At 47.9% G+C, this 16622-nt stretch overlaps 1 protein-coding gene across 1 annotated transcript; it reads left to right on the plus strand.

Moving 5' to 3' along the window:
- The first annotated feature begins 9346 nt into the window (after positions 1–9346).
- CST7 (cystatin F (leukocystatin)) lies at positions 9347–15087 on the plus strand. The gene is made up of 4 exons (XM_010577803.1): positions 9347–9467; positions 13845–14017; positions 14319–14435; positions 14918–15087. Exons 1-4 carry the CDS (start codon positions 9392–9394, stop codon positions 14993–14995), a joined length of 444 nt encoding a protein of 147 aa, XP_010576105.1. The 5' UTR covers positions 9347–9391; the 3' UTR covers positions 14996–15087.
- The last annotated feature ends 1535 nt before the right edge of the window (positions 15088–16622 follow it).

Raw genomic sequence — 16622 nt, forward strand, 5'->3', positions numbered from 1 at the left:
AGCCCAGCAAAGCCAATTTGAAGGACGATGGGGAAACACACCCCCACTGCCGACACACATGTTCCCACCACGTTGGTCTTGTACAGAAGAGATGTCCCAGGCTCGTGTTCTCGTGAGCCTGGGAGGAGGCGATGGAGTTTGGCTGCACCCAGGGCACGTACTGCAAAATGAGGTACTGCTGGTTGTGCTGGGAAAGGGAGACAGCCCCAGAGGGAGATGAATGTTAATGCACAGCTTTACCCCTCCCCACATGGGCTGCTTTTTCTCCACTAACCGGCACGCAGCACGTCTTATCACAGCTCCCTTGATGCACTACGGCAGCCCTGTTTGATAGCAGTACAATCCAAAGCACTTTGGTTTTCTCTGATTTTATATTTCTGGTGGAAAACAGAAAAAAAAAAAAAAATCTAAGGTACCTGAGAGAGCTCATTTCACAGGAAAATATTTTGGCATTGCAAAAAACATTTTCCACAGAAAATTCTCAGCCAGTGTCTGCAGCATGGCTAAATTAATTCTGCCAGTCTACAACAGCGAGCAGCACTTACTCCTTCCAAGAAAGTGCAAAAATCTTATAGGACCCGGAGATGAGGTAATCAAGCATCAGGTTATTCCCTGATCACCACTGCTCAACTTACACGGTGCCCTGAAGCATAGAGGCTAGTGTCATTTCTGGATTTTTTTAATAAAACTTAAGCACAGCTATTCCATCCTTGTTAACTACCTGGTTTGCTTCATAAGTACTAACGAAGCAGGTGGTGTTCATAACTGTCGTCCCAGGTGGAGCTGGTTTTGAGAACTCCCTTTTTATCTGCAGAAAAGGTTCTTGAAGCTTTAGCTTAGTGCCAATGACCAAAAACTTCCTCAAACTCTTCTCCGTGTCCCAATTCTACAGGCAGGGGGCATTAGAGGCTGTATCAGCAGCCCCGCAAGGATCTTTCCTAGGGAAGATGTTAATGTTAATTCACACACACCCCCCAGACTCTCCAAACAGAACCAAAAGTTTTGCTAGATAAGTGAAGCACACTTTTTTTTTTTCCTTTTTTTTTTTTTTTCCCTCAAGGCAGATTTCTCTCCATTATGGCTTTGTTGTGTTGCAAGGACAATCTTTTCTCTGTTAAGCTGATTATGTGTTGTTAGAGGGGAAAAAAGCTGAATATAGGAAAATGCATGCACTACCTTTCAGGGGGAGTGGAAGGGCAGGGATGCGAATTGCTGTGAAACAGCTCTTGTTGCACTTGGTGAAAGATAATTAAGCCCAGATTGATTCTTCACTTTTGTTGCTATAGAACTGGCTTAACAACATTTTTCAGCTATGGGTTTCAGTAGATAACACTTGTGTGGCTTTTTGGCCTCTGCCCAAACCGCAGGGAGATGCAGAACAGCTGGGAAGGGAAGGAGACTTTATTTGCCGCCCTGAGCGTGGACACCTACCTGTACCTCTCATGGGAGAGAGGCAGTGCAAAACTAACCCTCTGCCAGGGTATCAATGTAATGGACACCGCTCTGCTTGGTTTAAATTAGATTCAGGACACAGCAATTTTCTGCTCTCTGTGGGAGAACACCTCCGACACCATCCTCCTAGCCCAGGGAGCATCTTGCACGTGTTGGTGTTGCCACCGGCATATGAAATCACAGCTCAGCCCTCCCTCGAATCAGCTTACGGTTGCTCCTCACAGATCCGAAGCGCCAGGTAAGAGCTGGCAGCGGTGGCGAAAGGGAACGTAGCACGGCAGAGGCAGGCTGGGGCTGTCAGATCCAAGTCTCAGCAGCGCTGAGTACCTGGGTACCTGCCAGATGGAGAAGCTCCACGGAGTTGTGAACGGGATTTTTAAACACAGCCAGAGAGCGCAGATTTGTCTGCCTTCCTACCGCCAGACCCGCAGCACACGCTGCATTGCAGACACAGGCGTACGTTGCGGCACCGATACGCTTCGCTCTGTCTCGCGTTTGCTTTTTCATGGCTTGTGCCAAGACTGAGCCTGAACATAGAAAACACAGTATTTATCTGAAAAGCAATCCTTGGTGGCTGCCAGCCTGAGCCAGCCTCTCGCTGCGACCCTGCTTTGGCCACCTGAATGGCTTTTTAGCAGCTCTGACCCTCTGCAGCTTCCCCACGGGACCCACGGCAAATACTTTCAACGCATCCAGAGCCATGGGGTCAGTCGATTTTCCCCACAAAAGTGATCATCTTATTTAAAAAGATGCAGAGTGAGTGCAGCATGTGCTGTCTTTGGTGAACCCCTCTGCCTTAAGAGCTATCATTCCTGCCAGTCGTGTTTCTGAGTGGGGCACACGGCGGAGCACAGGGACCCTGCTTTTCGACATCACTTCTGACCCCCCTGTTCTTAAACCAGAGCACATTTGCTGTTCTTTTGTCAAAAGCATCTACCCTGTCTAGAGAGAATTATTAAACACGAAGGCGAGCAGTAAGGATGCCAGCAGATGGAAAGTGAGTGCAAACAGAGTGGGGAACCCCACAGAGGCTTGGACGAAGGACCCGCCGGTCCTGAGTCCCCAAAATACACTGCATCGTTTCCACAGGTCCAGTGCAGGCTGGGTGAATACGCAACGGATTCATTTGCAAGACATCTGGGAGGAGAAATACCAAATTACCTGAAGCCATCCTTGCACCATATCCTTAGAGGACAAGAAGGGACTTTCGGAGCCTTTCTCTTGGCCACCACCTTAACACAGGTTTAGGGGCAAGACACGACAAATCCGCATTTGTGCTTGTGTGCGTTGCCATACAGGTGCACCTGGATGCAAAATCCAAGCAGACCACGTTTCCACTTTTTTTTCCAGCGTTACCCACCCCTGTTGAGCTCATCTATCATCACACAACCTCCACCACCACCGAGACAGCCCCTTCCCTCATGGCAGAGGAACAGTGGCCGGCTTCCTCCGGGATGATGGGAGAGGAGGAAAAGCAGCTGTATTAAACAGCTACCAGTGTTCCCATCAGCCAACTGGATAGGGACTTGCTAACTACTTTTAATTGCCCACTGGGGTAGCTAGTGTCTAACACAAATTCATTTGGTGGATGTTTTCCATGGACCTCTTGCACAATAGACCCTAGTCCAGGGCAGGAACCTCCAGCATTACTGAAACACAAGCAATTAGCAGCATTAAGTGCTTAAGTCGATGGCTCTGCCCAGGCACTTTCCAATGTGATAAGATCTATTTTAACTAGGTCGGTCTCCTTCAAACAGGCCCCCAGCTGGCTGGCTGAGCCGGTGCATCTCTCGGTCACCTCTCAAGCCTTAATTCATTTTGCTAAGAGGTTTGCAGGGGCTCGCACAGATGTCTGACTACACTCAGCATCGTGCAGGGTGGGGGAATAACGGAGTGGAGCGAGAAGCCACTGCGTGCAGACAGTCGCTTGAGAAAGCGAGGTGCCACAGCTAAACTGGCAGCGCTTCATCATTACTCCTGTTAGGTTATGATCTTGCCAAGAGGTTCTATCACAAAGTAGGATCTGCCCGGCTGTACAGAGTCCTGACGAGAGATGGTCGTTAGCAAAACAAGCAAAATATAGAAAGAGTCAGTGGGGAAACTGAGGCAGGGAATATCTGCAGGGTCACCAAACTCTCCTGATCAGTAGTCTCCAGCGAAAAGATAGTCCCCAAATGGGACTGAGAACAAGGTGATTTGAAATACACAATATTTCAGATTGTGGAAATAATTTGGAGAACATATAACCCTCTTCTCCAGGCTGAGCTCCAAGAGAAGGTTCGGGGCTAAAGGAACCTTTGCTCTGGGCATCTGTATATCACGTTCCTGTTAGAAACAGAGGATTTGTTCTTACTGAGGTAATCAGGCTCTAGCTGATTTTAAATTCAAGTAGCAAACCTTGGATGCTGCAGTGAGAACAGCACCAGGATCATAGCAAAACGTCTGTCTCCTTTCTCATTGCAGCGGTTGCAAAGAGGAGCAGGTTTGCCCTGGAAGTGGACTACTTCAAATCATCAGATGGAGAAGGAGGGGATGGGAGGTTTGCTCACCTCAAAATTAATAGAACAGCCCCAAGGTAAAACATGGAGGGGTCTTTACATACACCCATTCTTTATAAATACCCCACAGCGCAATCTATAGGCAATCTCTGCATGCCAGCTGACAGTGCTGCTGGCAGATAGACTAAATAATGCCACAGTTGCGCTCCACACCCCTGCCTCAGCCCAGCCATTAATTTGGGTCTTCTCTTCTCTGGAAATATATGATAACCAGATTATCCTCAAGTCTTCCCTTCTGCTTTCTTATTTGATTGAAATTCATCAGTTCAAAAGTTACTGCTGGTAGAAAAACAGATGCAACCGCATGAGCCTTGATCCCTTTGAAAAATCACAGCTACTTCTGCCGTGGACTCTGGTGAGCTACAGAGCACCTGGCAGAAAAGACAGGGGAGCATAAGGAAACAAATACCCCGGGTGAGACCAACCCACCAGTGTCAAATCCCACTTTCTCCTCTACATCCTATTGCTACCAAGTACAGAGACCCATAATCCCCACTGTAGCCACCACTGCTGACCTAATCCTCCACAGGGACACGTGCTCCAAACCATTTTCCTCCTTCCCTTTGTTCAGCCACATGCCTGCTCAGAAGGGTATCAGTATCCCGTGGCTTATCCAGGTGACCCTGTACTATAAAGCTGCTGCTATATGAGCTGCATGGTTTTCCACTTAGAAAAGACGGGCTAGCAAGGTGTTCCTGCTATAGGATGGCAGAGAAGCAGCCGAGTCCTCACCTGAATCCTTTATCCTGGTCCTTCTTCCTTGGACTGTCCTTTCTCTGCACCTCGACAAATTTCAGCATCTGCAAAGTGCAGGTCTCCGTTGTGGAAGAACACATCACGCCCACCTCTTTCATATTTAAGGCTTAAAGTCTGCTGTTGCCACTCTGCCAAAGTAACACATGTTTTACTATGTACTAGTCTCCCAAAAGCTGAAATATGGTGATTTCTCTATTTCAACTGAGAGCCAGAAAAAGCATCCTCTTGCTCAGATCCTTCATTAAAGCAAAGCCAACGAAATTAGCTGCCCTGGGGATCAGATGAAGGCCTTGAAAATGTAAAAAAGATTAAAGGGAAAACCCCCCCCACAACTATTGACATGAGTAAATGCATCTCAATTAAAACTTTCAAAAGCACAATTCAAAAACACTCCAGCCATCCTCCAAGTCCCTGCAAAAGTTAATGAGGTCATTTTTTTTTCTTACAGCCCCCCATCGATCCGTGAAGTGCAAAACTGGAGGCAGAACAAAAAATGAAATATTGTGGGTGCAGAGCTAGATGCTGATTGCATTTACAGGAGCGTAATTCCAACATGACCCCTTGCAGACCCCACTTCCAGGAAGCCGTGGTAGCAACTGCTGGGTTTTGCTGTGTGGCCAAAGGTCTGCCTCGAATGACAGAACCAAAAAGTGATGCTGAAGCGCGAGAGACCGAAAGAGTTAACGACAAAATGGCAGGATGATAAAAGGACAGGAACTGAAGCCCCAGGTGCGCAAGCCCACCAAAACTGGAACCCTTCCCCTTTCCCTCCCTCTGTAATCCCTCCACCTCATCCGTTTTAAGATATAAAACCTCTGACCAAGTCTGGGACTAGGAGCAGATCCAGCCGCTCCCCTGGGCTTCTCGCTGAGAAGGAATCTAAAAAGCAAGGGGGTCTGCTCTGAACCTCGTGACCCAACGGGAGGGCTGTCCTTATTGTTTTCCCTGAACTGAATCTCAAATAAGCAAGGCCTGCAGTATATGTTTGGTTAGCACATTACAGTTTACTGACATAGTTTCATGCCAATTTTTGTTGTGAGCATACCAATTTTGGGGCCGAGCATGCTAGTTCTTGTTGTAAGCAAACAAAAGTTGAGTTTTGTGAGTTAAAGGATCCCTGGTGCTGTTTCACCTTACTCCTGACCTGGGAGTCAGCAAACCTGAGTTGTCATCCTGAGAAATTGGGACGTGACATGATGAAGTCCACATCACGCACCAAACGTCATGAAAAAATCAAACTTCGAGTACCGTGGGTTTTGCTTCTTCAATAGAAAAGGAGGATATAATTACATCTTTGATTTATGAATAATAAAAGTTGGGATTTTTTTTTTTTAATTTTAATCAAAAAAGTCCCCACAGTTTCCCAAGCCCCTAGCAACCCAGATCAACAGTGAGATAACAAACAGACTCTGCAAATTCCCTTGCAGAAAAAAGAGCAGACTTGGTATTCCCTGACTTGCAATACACATCCCCTACTCACACAAAAACAAACATGAGGGTTCTTCATGCATGCAAGTCTTTTAAGATCTATTTAACCCAGCTTAATGCAGAAAGATCACAAACTTGATTTAGACTGGGTCAGGGCTAGCTATTTGCTTAAAGTAAATGCTCTGTTTACCCTGGGATAATCAGCGAGCCTTCCCTTGCCCACTTACTCTCATCTTCTCCCTGTTCAGGATTTCTGCTCACACAGGAACAGCCACATAATGGGAAATTTAGAGTGAAACTTACCCCACGGAGTGCCCCGCATGCCCTGTCCTGGTGTGGAGGAGATGGTCTACATATGCTTTCCAGGGAAAGTGAGTGAAATTCCCACCAGTGACGCTGAGGGAGCTTCAGCAAGAAGAAATTCCCCGAGAAAAATAACAAGTATTTGCATATTGTGGGCTTGGAGGAGTTTGCTATTGTTTGTCAGTTATTTGGGGGAGGGAGTTTTTTGGTGGGGTTTTTGGTGTTGTGTTGTTTGGGTTCTTTTACATAATAGTACCTAGCACTATTAATGCTAGTGCTCATTAGTGAGTACTCTGTTACTTCCTAGGAGAAAAGAACTGGAGAAACGTCCTCAACAGAATCATAAAGGGGTCATTAGAAAAAGGAAAAGTTGATTTGGAAGAGCTGCAAACGAGCAATCTCATGGAAAGAGGTGGAGAGGGAAGGCGGCAGGAAAAACGTGCCCTCTGCAAACACACGCGACTTTCTTTAAGTCACTGTCTGGCTTTATAAACCCTGTTAACAGTGAAACAGTGCTTTTCAGGAAAGAGCAGGTCCTAGAGCAGGTCCTGAGCTCCCCAGGACGACGTCCATAGCAGCACAGATGCCACCGCAGAAGGACAGCAGAAGGCAAGCACAAGCCAGGTTTGCATTAAACCATGGAGGTGGGTGCCCTGGGCCACCAACCATCAGACACCCAAGAGCATCAAAGCCACGGGCAACCTCCGAGGCAAGAAGAGAACCCAAAAGCATTGCTAGTTTTGGATGAGGTTGAAACAGGGCCACTGCCCCTGGGGTCTGTCCCCACCTCACTGGGGACAAATTCTGCTCTGCATGAGGTTGGAACTTGCCTTTGGCTTCTGTGCAGAGGAAGGGGCTTCACACAAGGGGATCCCAGTCTCCCCAGTACTCAGGTCGGAGGCAAAGCAGTGGCGGCTGCTGGGGATGCTCTGTGGGTGCTTGGACCAGGCAAGCTTGGGTTCCAGCACAGTGAATTACCTTTGGGTGCCCTCTAGTGCCAACAGCTAAATAAGGTGGCCTTGGCAACTCCGGCACCCACAGCCCTCTCCTCCCACCCTGCTCTGTGCATCTCACCACCCGTCCTGCCTTTGTTAGCCATCGTCCCCGCTCACAGCAAACCCTGACGAAGAGCTTCTAGTGGAGTCCCGAGGCTCTTGTCTTAAGGAGGGAGAGCATCTCTACTCTAGAAAGATCCCCCCACATGCCTCACGCTGGGACCCTTTTGACTCAAATCAAAAGGCTGTGAGCTCACCTGGAAGCAAAGAGAGAAGAGACGTAGGTCCTGCAGGAAGCCCGAACCCTTTTCTGGTGCATCGTGTGGCAAGGTGACAAACAGGCTCTTGCAACACATGGGAGACGTGTTGGGATCTGGTGACGAGGGTTCCCAACCACCCCTTTCTTTGTACGTTGGGGGACTCGACTACAGGCTTACAAAGACACTCTGTTGGAGTCTCTCGGTGAGGCAGGAACTGTAGAGCACAGTTCTTGAGGAGAAAGGGAGGGCTGAAGATACCCGATCCAGTCCCTACCTGTGCCACAGTTGAGGGACAGGCCACTGTGTGAGCTCAGAAAAAAAAAATAAGGGAGGGGGGAGGAGGCAAAAAAAACCCCACAACCCCCAATATAGTCACTCTCATTCCCTTTCAACGTTTTCCACAGGCTTTGGAGTCTGATTCAGAAGCTCTATGCAAGCTGGACTGATGATAAGTGTGACTTACCATGCTTGCCCCATTCCTTCTTGGTGGGACATTTCAACAGAGGGTTTACCTAATCCCTTCCCAGAAGGAAACACTGATTATTTTCTTCCAGCTTCTTATACACCACCCACACTGCCCTGCATTAGGACTTTCCTTCAGGCAGTAAGATGTCTTTGCTCAGAAAGGAGCACAGTTCGTTGCTGGGGTGAGCAAAAGGCAACCATCACCTTCCTGCTCACCTGAAACAAATGCACACACACGGACTGAGGTCCACCGCTCCCAGCCCTTCAGCGAGACAGCAGTTCATCTCCCAGTCTCCTGAACCTGGCAACCAAGCCCCTTCCCCAGACTTGCAAGCTCCTCAGCGTGGACCTACGCTGCCTGGAGAGGACCTCTCTGAAAACAAGTACCGACCCTGGGGAATCCAACCCCAGAGCTGGAAAGCTCTGCAAGCCACAGAAAGCCAAACTACCCCTCTCCCCGTGTTTCTCTTGCTCTCTGGAGAGCACCTAGAGAAAACCTCACCTCCTCTGAGCCTAACGCAGCCCTCACCTGTTGTCAAAACACCTTTTGTAAATGTGGGGCAGAGCGTTCTCCTCTGCCACCGAAACCAAAATCCTCTTCCTACCAGCTCTGCTCCACACAGCCCCCTCGGGTAGATACCCCTAAAACTTCCTTGTCTCCCTCACCCAAACCCCACATCTCCACTTCAGGGGAAGCAAAACACTGGACCCCATCTTCTCCGTCAGGCTTCTCCCCACGCAGACACCCAGATACAAGTCAAGAACCGCATCCCCAGGGCTCACCGCCCATTTCTCAGGGATTAAGTTTCCCCGTGAACCTTAAAGCACATGACCGTTGCTCTCCTCACCCCCACACCGCTTCGCGGTGTCACGTCACACGTATCTGCCCACACTTCTGCACAACCCCTGAGGATCACGAAGCAAAAGTCCCCTCCTGTCTGATGCACGACCGGTGCTGCGATCACCGAGCCAGAGCTTTGTGGCTGGACTTTGAGGTACGTGATCATCAGCAGGAGACGGTCTGCATCAGAGCTGCGATGATTCCGGGGGTTTTAGGGTGATTTTTTTTCTTTTCTCCCAGCCAATAAGAGCACTCAAAGAGGCACATCTTCCCTTGCAGGAAGCAGGGCGGTCGCTCCTTTTGCTGGCGGGCTCCTCTTCTGAAGCGGTGGAGATGGCAGCGAACTTCGCCTGCAGCTTCGCCACGCTTTGCTGTTTAGTACTCTGGAGCTTCACCGGGACTTCAGGCGGTAAGAGTGGAAAGTAATTTCTGTTTTCCTTACGCTTTAGGTCCCGTAAGTGCTGCTTTCTAATGCACCGGTAAGTAACAGCCCTTCTCCACCTGCTGCCTATGCTGGCTCAGCGCTGTAGGGTTCAGGCTGCAGCTGAAAATCCAACTGCTTAAAAGACTTTCTCCCCTTGCAGCAAACCACGTTATTCAGGGACATCATCTAAGGATTTTAAAGTCAACTTACAGTTTTAACTTATTTGTCAGTGTTTAAACTCCGCGTGACCTTGATTATTAAATCTAAAGATTGTGGGTAACAATTTGACTGCTAAGTACAGATGGGCACTTGAGGGCCGATTAGCTGACTTTAATGAAACATTACTCCGCATCATTTTTTTTCCTTTGCTGAGCAAGGAAACTCTCTTGATTGCAGCTGGCCTTAAATCTTTAGAATGGGAGCTGCAGACAGGAGTGTTTTCTCTCTGAAGGTTTTAGTTCTACTTCAGTTTTACTTTGGCTCCCGTGCACAGAAAGTACTAATGCACTCAGGGATGGTGTTTGGTTAGCCAGTAGCTTTTTGTTTCGCCTGTGGTTTCCTTTGGGGGTTGCAAAGGCATGCAGGAACTCTGCTGTGTCTTCAACGTAAAGATAAAGCCTAGCCTTGCTCCTAGTAATGGGGAGGAGGTTTTGAAAGTACCTCATGGGGAAAAAAAGAACAAAGAACAGAAAAAAAAACCAACCTGTTGCAGTCAGCCTATTTCCTTCACTGCAGGCTGGGAGAGAGCATCCACAGGATTGCTCTCTTGTACTGCAGGAACAGGGCCCCCAAATTATTCCTTAATGAGAAAAGCACAAAAGAACACCTCTTAATACAACATTCAACTCATCTCTGCAAGAACAGCCCTTTCTTGCTTAATAACAGGCAGTTGCCTGTTAACTCAGAGCAAGAAAAGAGTCTACCCTACTACCGTCCAACAGAAGGAGTGGGGCCAGGTTTTTCCCCCTCTCTCTTCACATTCCCAAACCCAGAAGCAAGGATGGGGTCTGAAATACAAATGCTCTGGCCCTAAGCATCTCCCTGTAGAGCAAGAGCCGTTTTCCCAGATCGTGAGATCAAATCCTCCGGGCCTCTGAGTATTGCAGATGCCTGGCCAAGCCATGCAGTGCCTCTGCTCTCACCCTGGCCTGGACAACAAGTATTTCACCAGTACTGGTATGTCTGCAGCCCTGCACTGTTATCTGACCCTCTGGGCTATTCTGCTTTGCTCCTGGTGCAGGACCATCACCTTAAACACATTCAACTTTTTAAGGTAATAGCCATCAAGGGCCAAGCTAGGGAAGAAGCTGTCAGGAAAGGTTGCAGTACAGAAAATCAGAACTACAGGTGCCTCAGACCAGAGAGTTTCTGGGTTTTGGAAACAGAGTGGTGCAAACTATTCCAAACAGCAAAAGTGATTTCAGACCAGCGTTGCGTGCCATGCAGTGACCACCTTGAACGAGAATCAAAGCACCTAAAGAAAAACAAATCCTAGCCTTAGGGAATCTGTGTCACCAGAGAAAAATGGGGGTAGAGTTCTCCCACAAGGCCTCGGGAGATTTTATACCCACTTTGTTCTGGTACGAGTCATTCTTAACACCAAGTTACAGTGGGGAAGGAGGCGAAATGCGTGGTAGCCCTTGCTGAAAGCTTAGGCAAAAATATAGTAGCCTACCACCCATCTCCAACGCATGGTGTATTACAAGCCTGCTACTTGTCTACAACATGTGGTCCAGCTTACTAGACTGTGAGACCACCTCTCCAGATGAGCATCTCGGAGGTCTTGCCATGTGTGACAGTGCTGGATCTACCAGGCACTAGAGTCAGGAACAAGGACACTCAAAGCAAGAGTCAGAATCCAAAGTAACACATTTCAAAGTTTTCTTCCCATACACACAGTGTGACTTCAGCCAGCCTCACTCACCCTGCCAGCCCACGCCTAAAAAAAGATGTCACCACGACTCAAGATGCGTTGAGGGCTATTATGCTGAAAAGGGACCCTGTGCTAAGACTGAAAAAGCCTGAGGTTATCTCTTCCTACTACAAGGGACAGTATCTGCTCTCAACACCCCCACCACTGCCACGTCTGACTTTCCAACAGGCATAAGAGCATAAATTCAAGCAGGGTCCTGGAGAGCAGCCAGAAGAGCCCAAGCCAGGGACCTGCTCTCAGCCTGGCAGCCTTAGTTGCTAGATGAGCTCGGGAAAAAGCTGGTTTCTATAAGCTCTTGGGTTGGTATTGATGATGCAGGAAAAAGCATGGCATCCCTGAGGAAGAGGACAGCTGGTCTTATGGGCAAGGCCCAAACCAAGGTCCTGCTCTGCCCCAAGCTTCCTTTCTGACTTCAGGCAGGTCCTGAATAGCCTTCTTGAATCACCTGTGGGTCCCACCACCTCATGCCCCAGGCAGAGTCCCTGTTCAGAGGACAAACAGATGCTTTGGAAAGTCTTACCCTGGAGCTGAGCACTGGGTAAGATGTGCTGCCCGACAAATACCTTCAGTCCTAGGCTGCGTGGTCATGAGTTTCTGCGAGTCTTGAATCCCACTCACCCTTGCTACAATGGGGAAAATATAATCCCATAGATAATAGTCTCAGGCCCTACAAGTGGATTCTGGGCTGTTAAGTGAAAAAACACTGCCAGGTTGCTCAGCACTGGCTGCACACCCAGTCTCAGCATAGATCAGAGATGTGGGACACGAAAGTTTGTCACCCTCACACCAGACACAAAGCCACTTGCAGAATATCCGCTCCTCTCAGACCCATGGTCTCGGTCTCTTGGCTCCCACCTGCAAGAAAACATGGGGGTCATTAAGGCAGCTGGGGTATCAGCCTGGGAGAGATGTGAATTTGGACATTCTTGGGTTGAGGAGGGATGTGGAATCGAGTCTCTCCTTTGCGGGTCAACGCTTGAATCCCCGCGCAGTGTTACAAGGGGGTGCAGCAATTACCACCTGCAGGGGAGGATGTGATAGTGTAACTAGGACATACATAAGCAACCTGAAAGCTGAATTTTTGCAGCCTTCTATGCTGATGATGGCATGTAATGCTGGGTTTGGGTTTTTTTAAAAAATACTCTGAATCACCAGGTTGCCCCTCCCTCTTCTACTCAGGCTTCTCAGTACAAACAGGCTTAAATACACAGTCTATGCTCTGTGCTTGGGTGTTAGCGAGAGGTCTAGCTGTGAAAAAAAAGCTGGAGGTGATAAAAAGCTTGACTTTCACAGCAAATTCAGTACAAGCTCTGTGTGCACATTTGTGTGCACCTGCACACGCAGGCTCACTGCCTACACACACACACACACAGCGTGAACTCCAGGGGCCACCTCCTGCATTGGCAGGTCTTGGCATCAGCAGTGGCTGCACAGTAACTTGCACAGGTTGAGGATTTTTCTCCTCTTGTTTGTATTTCAGAAGTGGGAAAATGGAGATGAAGGCAAATGTAAAAGGGGGAGAAATAATGGCATCAACTGTAAGCTTCAAGCTTCTTTTAAATTATTGAAAAAAACCCAAGCATAGCTACATAAGCAATTAAGAATATACAGTAATAAGGGCTGTGTGGAAAGAAGTGCTCAAACTTGAAAGCTCATGGGTGTCCCCCGTCGTCCCCGTCCCCCCCCATCTGCATTTCCTACACACCTTGCTCCTCCACTTCATGGCTGTGCTAATAAGATGGTCCTTGGCATTTGGGTCAGGGCAACAGCACTTCAGCAGCCAAAGCAGCGCGTTCTGCAGGACGGTGGGGAGCTAGTCCAAGTTCTGCCCCAGGCCCTTCCCTGCCCAGCTGGAGAACAGGGACACACTCTCCTTTGTCAGCATGTAGAAGGAAGGTATCTTCCCCTCACCTTTATCACCACCTAAATACCCCTAAAATAAAAACCTCAAGATGCCATCAAAGGATTAAGGAGGGTGGGAGAGATTTACATCTGCAAGTTAAACTTGGCATGCCAACTAAGAACAGCAGGACTCTGCCAGCCAGTGTTTGATATGTTATCAAAATTATACTGTACTCTGAGCAACACGATCTAGCTTTATAACTAGATTCAAAGTTGGGCCTTCTACGAGACAGCAGTCATACCAGAGATGTTCTAAATAATGTTCATGGTACCCTGGCTTCTTCTAAGTCAGTTTGAACTCTGCTACCACTTCTAGCAACGTCTTTTTATGTCACTTCATTCCACAGCATTGTTTCACCATTTCAAACATATAAAGGAAAATTACTTTGTAATGGATGCGAGCAGAGCCCTTCTGAAGCACAAGTACATTGAACAACTAAGAAAGTTTAGCACTGGTTCAGAGGGCTGAAGCTCACACCATTTCAGGCACCCGATGTGTTTTGCATTCGTGTTTTGTATTGTTTCAGCTACGTATGTCCCACCACCTCATTCGACCATGAAACCTGGCTCCCCTGTCCCAATGAACACCGACAACCCTGGTGTTCGCAAGGCAGCTCGCTTTGGGGTTTACAGATACAACAACAGTTCCAATGACCTCTTTCTGTTTAAGGAATCGCAAATAAACAAAGCCATGGTACAGGTAAGTAGAGACCAGACTTCTGGTGGTCCTCCAAACTGTTTACCAATTGACCATCCTACCAAGCACCCAAGATGTGTGAGCCCTGATCCTCCTCAGGACTGCTGTGCATGCCTAAAAATAAACAGCACATGTTCCTCTATCCCATTTCCCCCCCCCCCCGATCCCCACCAGTAATTCAACACAAAACACTTTAATCCACAATGCCACACACAATTCACAGATGCGGCACTTGATTCCTAGCCAAAATTTTGGCATCCCTTTCCCCTGCCCTTCCTTTAAAGGAGGAAACTACTTTCTCTAGATTGTCAGAGGGCTGAAATACATGCTCCACGTGGAAATTGGACGCACCGTGTGTGAGAAGAGGGAGCACTCCAGCCTCGACAGCTGTCACTTCCAGAGGAAAAAACCCCTGCAACAGGTATGTGTCCAATTCCTTTGTGGTACCGAATAACTGCAGGTGATTCTTGGCCATCTCTAGCTGTATAGTCACCTTCAGACCAGCTCTGCCATGTCCCCGTAGATGTACGAGTCTCCCCTGTGCAGAACCAGCTGGGGTGAGGCAGGGTTATCAGTATAAGCAGCATCGTACCTCTCGTGCATCCACGGCCAGCTCCTGTCTGCAAGGAGTTGAACCAGACACAGCCATCTAGCCCATATTGCTGGGTAACTTGAGTGAAAGTATGCAGAAATAGAGTAGATGCTAAATAGCGAGATTTCCTGGGCAGGGGAAAATCCTTACACAGGCTTTCCCGCTAAGGTGTGATTACTTAGCAAATAGTACTTTTCCTAGGATAAAGGGGGCAAAGAGGTGCTGTTCTCTCCTGCCCCATCATGGCCCACAATGCTGAGACCAACCAGCAGCCACCTGAACTTTATCACCAATTCCCCTTTTATTTGCAGATGCTGAGATGCTATTTTGAGGTCTGGATAACGCCTTGGTTACATAAAGCATATGTCCTCATTGCTCGCTGTCACTGAGTCACCTTTCCCCATGAGAGCCTGACTTACAAGGGATCTACCACCATGAGTTTTTCCTTGCCTGGACTGTTGAGGCCAAAACTGAAGTGAAGAATGGCTGTACAGAATCGCCACGGAGCTTTTCTCTCAAAGTACACGGTTGTTTTCCTCCCTGAGAAAGATGCTCAAAAGTGACAAAGAAAAGACCTGCCTCGACTGAATTTATTGCTAGCCAGTTGTGTATCTGTTTTTCCAAAACTAAACTGCAGATGAGAGCATGTTGTCATTCATTTAGTAGAGAGCCATCTATGCTCCAGCTGAATTTCCAAGCAGTGTCAACACACCCAGGAAGCTCTGTTGGACTTGCTTTATTCTGTGATGAATCTTCATGCAGCTATAATGTAAACAAGTCTAAAACCACAGCACACGTGGCTACAACGCTGAGGAAAGCTTTACAACAATGGGTTGGTTTGCCTGGGGATACCCCCCCCAAAAAAAACCCAAAACCAACCCAGTCTTAAGAGTCTCCAGTGCTAGAGAAAAGATTAGACCTGTCAGGAACGCATGAGTTGTTTTCTTCAACACAAAAGTATGGATAAGGCTGTCTTGAAACACACCCACAGCCCAGAAATGACACACTCTAACTAGTGCTTCTACTTTAGTCAAAAGCTAATCTATACTATGAAAGGGCATCATTGCAAATGCCGAGACAAATAAACCCAATCGTATTCCCAAAGCATATTTTTGCTGAGGTTAAACAATGCAGTTTCATTCAGGTTAATGTAAGACATTAAATTTCTGGCTGACCACAGCTTATATTCAAGCTTAGTAGAATGACAGTCATCTCTAGGTGGGCATCTACCATTCCTTCAGGCTTCACTCTTCATGCATGGGCAGATTATTGCTTACACTGGACTAAAGCTCTCATATTTGGGAGGATTTGGGTAACTGCTCCCTTAAAACAGCAATAAAGTCTGGGCCCATGTTCAGTCATACACAGACCAGCACTTAAAAATGGACAGGGCGCTGACCTAAGCTATGAACACTTTCTTTCCACAAACACCCCTTTTCTTCTGATAGTTGTTGCCTTTCTGCAGCAATATTGCAACACCTATTAGCAGTGACACCCCCACTTTCAGCCTTTATAACAACCATTCAGTCAAGAAAGGCCAGTAAAGGGGCCCAGGCCAAAGTTCAGGGATCTTAAGACAGATATATCTATTAACAGCAGAGCCGAGGTCTCTGCTCTAAGTAATCCCAAAGCAAACCTTTGCAGGCTGGGCAAGTCTCAACTTCTGCTTCAGAAACATCACTTGTGATGGGCAGGTGGCCCAGCAGCAGCTCAAATTCAGCATCCAGTGCTGGAGAGCCAGCTGTGCTGCATCTTGTCTTTGGGGACAGCTGTCTCTTAGCTGGAAAAAAAAGAAGTGCTCAAAAGAAACCTCCAGAAGGGCCATGAATGGATGTAGCATGGTGCTACATTCATCCATCACACAAGCCACCATTGACAGCCTGATACCAAAGACAAGAAAAAGAAAGCCAAGTATGGTGGCTCGAGTTGTCCACAAAGCAGGAAAGCCAAGCCTCAGCTAAGTTTATAAGAGGGCAAGAGAAGCCAGGAGGAGCTGCTCTCCGAATCTCAAAGGGG

This window comes from Haliaeetus leucocephalus, unplaced genomic scaffold (genome assembly GCF_000737465.1).
Source record: "Haliaeetus leucocephalus isolate CR32 unplaced genomic scaffold, Haliaeetus_leucocephalus-4.0 Scaffold577, whole genome shotgun sequence".
Lineage (NCBI taxonomy): Eukaryota > Metazoa > Chordata > Aves > Accipitriformes > Accipitridae > Haliaeetus > Haliaeetus leucocephalus.